Below are 9632 nucleotides of genomic sequence, written 5' to 3' on the forward strand. Positions count from 1 at the left end.
GTGTGGTTGCTTTTGATTATTGTGAAAGAAAATACATATTTTTTATTATAAACTATTCTAAGTACAATAAATCATGAGCTGTGTTAAATCTAGTTGTGTTTCATTGCGTTTTTATTATTATTAATGTTTTAAAATATTTTATAAAATAATTTTCAAAAACTGTTTTTTAGAAAATGAGAGAAAAATATGTAGAAGTGCAAGAAAAATATAATAATAGAAAAATGAAAATGGAAAATCAAAATAACTTAGAATTGTTATGAATTTTTGGTATTTAAAACTAAAAGAAAGACATTAATTTTACAAATTTTTTAAAAAATACTCCTGTTTTTATTTATTTTCAAAAACAAAAAATAATTTTTAAATACAGGAAACAAATGGGTCAATGGTTATTTTTCCCTGTTGTAATTTTAAAACATGAAAAGTAGGAGTATGGCTTACTATTTAATTGGTTCAAAAGCAAAGTTTTGATCCTTAAATTATACTATTGTTACAAAAAAAGGCATAAAAGAAGGAAACAGCACGTGTATATGCATGTACTAATAAAAAACACCTAGAAGCAAGTAATAAAACTCTTGATGGTTTCACTTTCAAGTTTTCACCAAGGGTTAAAAGTTACCCACCCCACTTGGTCCTTTTGCAAGGAGGGACAGCACACGTGCGAGTGACCAATGAGAGGCTTTGGCGGGTAAAACTTGACTGTTTGAACTACTCCCCTCATCAAAATTAAACTGCAAAGATAACTCTCCACTGCCCAACAACAATGATTGGTCTATCCCTAAATTCCCTATCTACCCCTACAAAGACACGTGTCATCCAGATAACAAGGGGCACAACATCTTTATGCTGAACCAAACAGCACCAGAACTCTAACACAACACAATTCACTTCCCTCCGTCGGTTTTCTTAACCATTTATGAAGAAATTAAGATTGCTTTGCCGGCTTTGCTTGCTCCTTTTCTTTCTTTCCAACCATTATTTTTCTTTTCTTTTCATTTATACATAACTTAATTCTTCTATTTTTTTCAAAAAAATTATCATGGACTAAACAAATTGTTAATAAAGAGAAATCACCTATAAAAGAAATTAATTTCTCTTCAATAGTATAGGAATATATTAATAAGGAAAATAAAAATATTTAAAAGTAAATAATTAATGTCACTTTTAAGATAAAAATGTCAGTTCATTTAAATTGTTAATTCTTATTTTTATACTACTATGGATGCTTTTTCTAAAGTGTAGAATAGGTTACTTTGCACATGGTACATATTAATTAGCATAAGGGAAGTGAAAATTAAAATTAAGTGCATCCTTACTTTTAATTATTTTCAAAACAAATTATTTCAGACTTGCACAAAGTCAAAATGATCTAAAAAGTAAACAAAAATAATTATAATTTGATCAGCGTGAGATGCTTCTTCATCTACATTTCATTAGTCGGGCACAAGAAACAAAAGAATAATTGATCATATGATATTTTTTAAGGACAATTATTAAAAACTTAACTATTTAAATTAATTAATTAAATGCATAGTATATATGAATATCACAGGGTGTCAGCATAGTTAGCTGGCCACTCGTTTTTATATTATTATTATTTTTCTGTGTTTCCATTTCACCACTTTCTCCCTCCGATTTCTCCAGAACAGCAAGGGAGAATCAATTCCTCATCGCTGCAATTCTTCTTTCACTCTCTAGTTTCTCTTCTTTCTTTCTTCCAACCTCTTCTCTTCTATACCCTTCAGAAAATAAATTAAAAAACGTAGCTTCAGATTATTCTAGCTCTTCATTTTTCCATGTTCAATATTATGCTGTAAATTTCTCAAACTCACTGTTTCAGCCACATTTTGGTCTAAAGATCCGTGCTTTGACCCTTGGCAGGTTCAGCTTTTGAAGGGGTTGGAGTTTTTCTTCCTCATAAGCCATTGATTAGTCCATGTTTTTCTTTTTCTCTCTCTAAAGTTCAAAGTTTTTGTTGTTTTCCCCCCGTGTCTTTCTCTCTCTTGTGGTGGACTTGTGGAATGCTGGGGTCAGAGGTTTCTGAGACATGTTCTAGCAGACTTTTGGTGAATTGGGTCACTGTGGTTTCTGTCATGGGTGGTAGAGAATCTGAGTCCTCAGAGATCTAAGCCTCTCTGTCTGGTGTTTTGTTCATCACAGACCCTTTTGCTGTGGCATAGTTGTGAAAGTGAAAAAGTGAGAGAAGATGATGAAGATGAAGAATATTAGTAGTAGCAATAATAATAATAGGACAAATGGTCTTTCTTCCATCATGAATGGAGGAGGCTCAGGTGGTTGTAGATCTGAGCCTGGTTCCAAGGAATGGGAGATGAGGCCAGGTGGAATGCTGGTTCAGATGAGAACTGCTGACTCTGATCGGAACCCAGCACTTGTGCCCACAATTAGAGTTAGGGTCAAGTATGGTTCAATTTACCATGAAGTCAACATTAGTTCACAAGCTACATTTGGTAACACTTCACTCTTTTATTTAATTTATTTTTTTCTTTCTTCAAGTTTTAATGTTATTTATATTTATTTGCCTCTTATGTTCTCTCTTGGTTTTCTTTACCTTTTTCTTGATTGACAAAACTTAGATACATATGTTTAGGCGTTTTTGGTGCTGTTGTTGTTCTTTGATTGAAATTAGAGTTTCTCCATGTAATTTGTGTAATAAAGGTTCGCATTAAATTTAAATGTCAACATAGATTACTGGGGTGAAACTCCAGTTCTGATTGAGAACAATACCAAAAGCACTCAAGGAACTGTGTCTAAGTTTTGTCCTTTCTTGTTTTTGGTTATGTCGGTTATTGTGTGTGTGTTTAATTTCTGGGGTTGCAGGGGAGTTGAAGAAAATGCTGTCTGGGCCAACTGGGTTACACCATGAAGATCAAAAGCTGTTATACAAAGACAAGGAGAGGGATTCAAAGGCTTTTCTTGACATGGTTGGGGTGAAGGACAAATCCAAGATAGTGCTAATGGAAGACCCTATTAGTCAAGAGAAGAGGTTGTTAGAGAGAAGAAAGAATGCTAAGATGGAGAAAGCTGCAAAGTCGATCTCAGAAATCAGCTTGGAAATAGATAGACTTGCAGGGAGGGTATGTATTATGCTTGCTATTGATATTACTATTATTATTTTTTTGGTGAATTTTTTCTTTTCATTTTCGAACACTTAATTATGATTGAGGTGAGATTGTATTAAATGCTTGAGTAGTTGGAAGCTGATAAGTGATTGGAATTGGTTAGGTATCAGCCTTTGAGTCAATTATTAGCAAAGGTGGGAAAGTTGTGGAAACAGATGTGCATAATCTGATTGAGTTATTGATGAATCAGTTGCTCAAATTGGATGGTATAATGGCTGATGGGGATGTGAAACTACAAAGGAAGATGCAGGTAATGATGGAGACTTAGGTGCATTTTGCTTATTTTTGTGTTATTACTTATTAGTATATCTGAAATTGCATTTGGTTATGCACTCATGGTTCTAATGGCAGTGAAACATTAATTTTGAAGGTAAAAAGAGTTCAAAAGTATGTTGAAACTCTTGATGTGCTGAAAGTTAAGAATTCTATGCCTAGTAGCAATGGAGACCATGCCCCAGTGCAGCCTCAACAGAAGCATTCAAATGGGCAACAACAAAAGCATTCAAATGGACATCATAGATTAGCCTTAGTACCAATTCAGGAGCAGCAACAAGAACAACCAAGGAACTCAAATGAGAATTCTCTGGAACTATACCAAGAGCAACAACACCAACCCTCAAGGAATTCCACCTCAGGAGTTGTAGTTACCACAAATTGGGAGTTGTTTGATTCTGTCCCACCATTAATCCCTGTGCAATCCACATCCCCACCCTCCTCAGTGACCAATAATTCAGGTCCTCCCAAGTTCAATTGGGAATTCTTCGACTAAGTACCATATCACGTGCTTTTACTTGTGTGGATGTGATTTGGGTTTGTCTTCCACTTGGAGTGTTATATGTTTTACATTCTTTTCTGTATTTAGATTTGTTTAGCAACCCCCTTATAATCTGTCATTTACTTGAAAAATAAATGGGATTGCTATGATAGTGATTATCATAAAAAAAAAGATAAATTTCTGTGATTTTGTTGTCCACCGAATTCATTTACCAAATGTATGGGCCTATTTTTGATGGATATATGTAATATTATTATAAGCATTTGCCACTTTGTTATTGGAAACATTAGGATTTAACCACATCTGAATTTCAGAGTCTAAAGTCCCATTTATTTCTTGGTGAAGTAGCATTGGACCATTTGGTTGATGACATAGGTAACAAATTAGTATCTTAGCTTCTTGTGGGGACTACAAGTGAGAAAAAGATTAGCATCTATTAAAGGATTTTACTAATCCATCCAATGATAGGAAGCCTAGTGCAAAAAGTGTTTAAAAAGCAGAGAGGTTTAAATGATAACAATGGATTATAAATTACTATTAACAAATCAAAAAGTTTGATAATGTTACCGTTTCCGGACACATGCTATTCCACATTTAAAACTTTCCCTACTTTGGCCTCAAGCAAAGGCCGTGAGAATGGAGGGGTCAACAATAAGCCTGTTTCAGTTTGCTTAGCTTTCTGCAGTGCAATTTAAACTGCTTATGATAATTTATGCAATGATTGCATGGTAGAGACATTGAAATTTATCCTAGTAAGCCTACAAAATCATCAACTTCTATGTGGGTAATGATCGTAATATACAAATGTGGAAGAAAGCAATCCTCCCCGGGAATGATTACTGGATAAATAATCATGTATGGACCTGAAATAACAAAGTGCAGGGCTCATGTTAATGGTAATTATTGAAATTTTCATATCCACCTCAGAAAAGCTGAAAATCACAATTTGAAAAATTAGACATATAACCCAACTCTTTCTCCAAGCAACCTACTCTTCAGTGCACCTTAATTATTGCTCTATTAGTTTGGGTTATAAAAATGTTTTCTGCTTAATTTAAATTACATTATGGTTCTATTAATTCAATCACCAATTAAGATGCAACTGTCAATGCTTATTAAATCAAGCTCACACTCTTTGTTCTGCATGTTAACACCCTTTGTTCTCTTTCTTTGTGTTTTCCCTTAACCTTCTTTACAAAAACCAGGCTTTGATGATATATTTATATTTTATCAATTTTTTCAAATTTATAAGATAGTATATCATTATAATTCAACAGTTAAATATATGAAATAAGCAGTTATGCACTTGTAGCTAAGACTGTTGAATTCGAACTAAACCGAACTGTCTTGAATTGTTTCGAACTGCTTATGCCATTTAAAGCATGCCTTTGCTTTCTTTCCATCTCTATGATTGCTATAGGTTTCTGTGGTATTTTTTAGTGAAGCAAACATTGGTTGAAAGCTGAGAAGATGAAATGATAACAAATTGCTATTTTTTGGTGAAGCAACATAATAACAAATTTTTGGCGCATACATATCTGGCCAAAAGACTCGTATCTATGAAAGGGTTTTTTTACTAATCCGTCCAATGATAGGAAGCCAAGTCACGAAAAAGTGTTTTGAAAGCTGAGAAGATGAAATGATAACTGTGGATTAGAAATTTACTATTAATAAATCAGAAAGTTGGCTAATGCTACCCTCTCTACACAGGCTATTCCATAATTAGAAAGTTTCCTTCTTTGACCTCAAGCAAAGGTCGTGAGAACGGTGGAGTGAAGAATAAGTTCGTGAGTTTGATGCACTGCAATTTAATTTAAACCAACAACAATTCATGCAATGATTACGTAGTAGAGGGCATCAACATATTTGTCCTAATAAGCCTATAGAATCATCAACTTTTTTGTAGGTAATGATCGTGATACACAAATGTGGAAGAAAGCAATCCTCCCCGGGAATGACATCTGCAAAAGACAATCTTGTATGAACTTGAAATAACAAAGTACAAGGTTCGTGCTGTGGGTGGTTTGTTCACATGACCAAACTGCTCCTTGAAACTTAGGAATTGATTTAGTAAAGACTAAATTATACAAATTTTTTTGTTTAGGTTTAAAGAAATTATATATTTTTTTTTATTTCTTGAAATCTACACAAACCTTTCTAAAGATTTAAAAAATTATGTTTTTTTTTCTGTTTTTAAAATATATTTAGATTTAATATTATTATTGTTGGTATAAAATTGATTCAGGTGATTTTGTGCGTTGGGTCATTAATGACTTGATTAGGGTAATTTCATTTTGGTTTTTGAAAGTTATAATTGTTTATTTGACTTATGGATTTACTAGAGTGAGCTTGGTTTAATGATTTTATTACTCACGGTGTTCATTTGGCTTATAGGTTTTTGGTATGATAACTTGATTGAAGTTTTTGTAACTTATTTTTTTATATCAAAATTTTCTTAGTGTCAAATGTTTGGGTGACATTTAGGGAGATTTGTGTGGGTTTTAAAAATTAAGGAATGTGTGTAATTTTCTTAAATCTTATGGGAGATTTGTGTAGGTTTTGAAAAAGAAGGAAATACATGTATAATTTTTTAAAACCTTAAAGAAGATTTGTATAATTTCCTCTTTTAGTAAATTATCTCTATTCAATGTTTTTTTTTGGGGTGCATACTATTCAATGAAAACTAAACCAAAAGAAATAAAGAGGTAGAAAATATTTGTGTTTGAAATTGCTTGAGATTGGAAATTCAAATAAAAGCAATCAATTAAAATTAGGAGTTGGATATACAATGGCATAAAATACTTGGAGAAATTTTTTTGTTACACATAGTGGTCCTACTTAACTCAAACAAAATTATTTTCACACAAAAATATCTATGATTTAAACATTTTTTTTAGGAGAAATCAATTAATAAGAGGAAACTTTCAAGATTGGTGATTCACTTAATGACTTTCTATTGGATTAATTTTTTATCTATATTTTCTAATTTATTCTCTTTGAAGGTGAAATAATTGAAGGTAATCTTCGTTTCCTTTTAGAATATAAAGATGTATCTAATTAAAATGATTTCTACTTTCATTAAACTCTTTGTTAATTTAATTGTTCCTCAAAGGATTAAACTCACTTTCATGATCTAAAGACTAAGTTCTTTCCTTTTAGGTAACAATGTCTAGGTTCACCTTTCAATTCTTCCTTACATGTCTAAGGTTTTCAAAAATGGTGATAAAGCATTTCACATCATAAACAAAATCAATGCGTCCTTCACTCCATAAATTGTTTCTGGTACCATTCAAAAATATAAAATTATATTTCGGATTAACCTTTTTAGAAGGTTAAAAAAGGTCCAGGAAACATTTTTTAGGTGCTGGAAGCATAAGTCCCAAATCAAACTAATTTTTTTTTGCCTCGTTTCAGCCTGGCCTGAACTTCATCAGCACCACTTACGTCCTTTTGATTTTTAATATAGTTTTGGACAAACAGTAATGAATACAATGTGTTTTGTTTGGATGAAGCATATGGTAGATGGGGGTATTGTTATTGATCCTACTAAATTTGTTATTGGTAATATGTACGTGGGTGCATTTTTATGATGCATCCAAATTGCCCTTTGATAGGAAAAAAAACAAAAATGTGATTCCGTCTTGCGAATAGGGTGAAAAAATAATTAACAACAAAATTATAATTTTGTTATATAAGTGTATAATAAAATTGTGATTCGGTTTTTTTCACTCCCTATTTGTATGTTTTTGTTGTACATTTTAATAGTTACACAACACAAATGTGTCTCCGTTATATTATTTTTTGTTCATTCCTATTTATGCAAGGTTGTTGAGTTGAGAAATTGTCAAATAAAAATGTGTTTCAATAGTTATATTTTTTGTTGATGCATAGTGTGTAATGGAATTTCATTTTGTAAAATAATTGTAAAAAAATAATGTAAAGCGTGTTTCTGTTAACCTGACTTACAACACAATATGCATGACTTACAACATTATCAAACTTTATAGTCCATATTAAATGAATAATAACATTAGCTAGAGTTTTACCAAGTGCCAAATGAATACACATGACAAAACTTAATAAAAGAGGAGTTAACTAAAACAACTCGAACCCACTACAACAAATCTAAGGCTCTTCCTCAAATTTCAAATCCAATGCAACAAATCATCTTGATTTGCAAAAAACTAAAAACAAAATATTTTTCTTCACTTCCGCAACATGTATAAATATAAAATCAATTGTCAAACTAATCAACATATCTCATCAATTGTGAAATGATTGAAAAAGTCATGGTACCCATTTTGTGTGATAAAGCTTGTGTTCCTCTTCATTGCATTTGGGCTTTGCCATTTATCTTATGTTTCCATGGAGTTTTCCTCGAGAAAAAATAACAATAAGCATCAAACTGTTTGGTCAAACCATAAAAATATTACTATGAAGTCACAAATATGTTTATGTTGTACCCTTTACAATGAAAACGTACTTTCACTATTATTTTTCTCCAATTGCACAATGAAAACATGAATCACGACGGAATCATGATTTTATTGTGTTATTTGATTTCACTCCCAAATAACACAATGACACCATACTTTTATTATGTTTTTTTTTAAAACACCTCAACGGAAGTATTATTTTGTTGTGCTATTCATCCAATAATACAAGGGAATCGTAGTTCCGTTTTGTTGTTTTGCAAAATAAAAAAAATAATACAATGAAAATGTGATTCCGTTGTGTTATAGGTTGAAAATCACAATAGAATCGTACTTTCGTTGTGATATTTTCTAAAACAAAAAAATGATAAAATATGATTTTAATGTGATTTTCAACTCAAAATAATGGATTTAACAGAAGTATGATTCTGTTGTGTATATAAAAAAATGGAAAAAAAATCTTACAACCATAGAAGAATGAGAAAGGAGAAATTGGGTGCAAGGGTTGGGAAAGAGCAATTTGGAGAGGGAGACATATGAGAAGGGAAAGGAGAAGAGAAAAGAAGAGAGAGACAATGGAGGGAAAGGGATGGTGGTGAGAAGGAGGAAGGAGGAAGAAGGAAGGGGAAGGGGTAGGGGTGGGGGAAAACTCACAGAAGGACACTTTTGTCCATTTTTACTACTGTTCAAAAAGTGATAGTGGAAATAGTAAAAGTTGGAATACCAATTCCCAAAGTCCTATTAAAACTTGGATTCATCTCATTAGTGTCTCGGGCTCCTCTGGAACAAAAAAAAAGCATCTTGTGTCCTCTATTCATAGTCCGTTTATAGAACCTTGTATTACCAAAATAAAATTAAGAAATTTGGTTCGAAAAACCCAAACGAAAATAAATAAATCTCTCCACATAAAAATTGCGAATAAAAAACGAATTAAGAATTAAAATTATTGTTTTATAAAAAAATAACATTTATTGTTTTCTCTCTCTGTAGAAACCTTTTATTTTTTTTATTTTTTTTAAAGTGGAACTCTATGGAATCTTACAACTTCCAAAGAACCGATTGTATGATTCGTTCAGATTTTTATCTTCAATATGATTCGTTCATATTGAAGAACAAAAAGGAACTTATCTCCATTATACAAGATCATAATTTCGTTATAATCCACTACATGAGTTACTAGTTATTTGACCATCCATATTCTGTCAAATAAACAAAGTTATTTGACAATATAGTGCAACCCACTTCTTATTGGGCTTAAAGCCTTCAATTAACTCACGGAGAGATGGG

The 9632-nt window shown here is 31.9% G+C and overlaps 1 protein-coding gene across 1 annotated transcript; it reads left to right on the top strand.

The window, feature by feature from the left end:
• The first annotated feature begins 1555 nt into the window (after nucleotides 1-1555).
• Nucleotides 1556-4181, top strand: LOC114390566 (BAG family molecular chaperone regulator 3-like). The gene is made up of 4 exons (XM_028351337.1): nucleotides 1556-2465; nucleotides 2836-3092; nucleotides 3241-3387; nucleotides 3508-4181. Exons 1-4 carry the CDS (start codon nucleotides 2204-2206, stop codon nucleotides 3904-3906), a joined length of 1065 nt encoding a protein of 354 aa, XP_028207138.1. The 5' UTR covers nucleotides 1556-2203; the 3' UTR covers nucleotides 3907-4181.
• The last annotated feature ends 5451 nt before the right edge of the window (nucleotides 4182-9632 follow it).

This window comes from Glycine soja, chromosome 16 (assembly GCF_004193775.1).
Source record: "Glycine soja cultivar W05 chromosome 16, ASM419377v2, whole genome shotgun sequence".
Lineage (NCBI taxonomy): Eukaryota > Viridiplantae > Streptophyta > Magnoliopsida > Fabales > Fabaceae > Glycine > Glycine soja.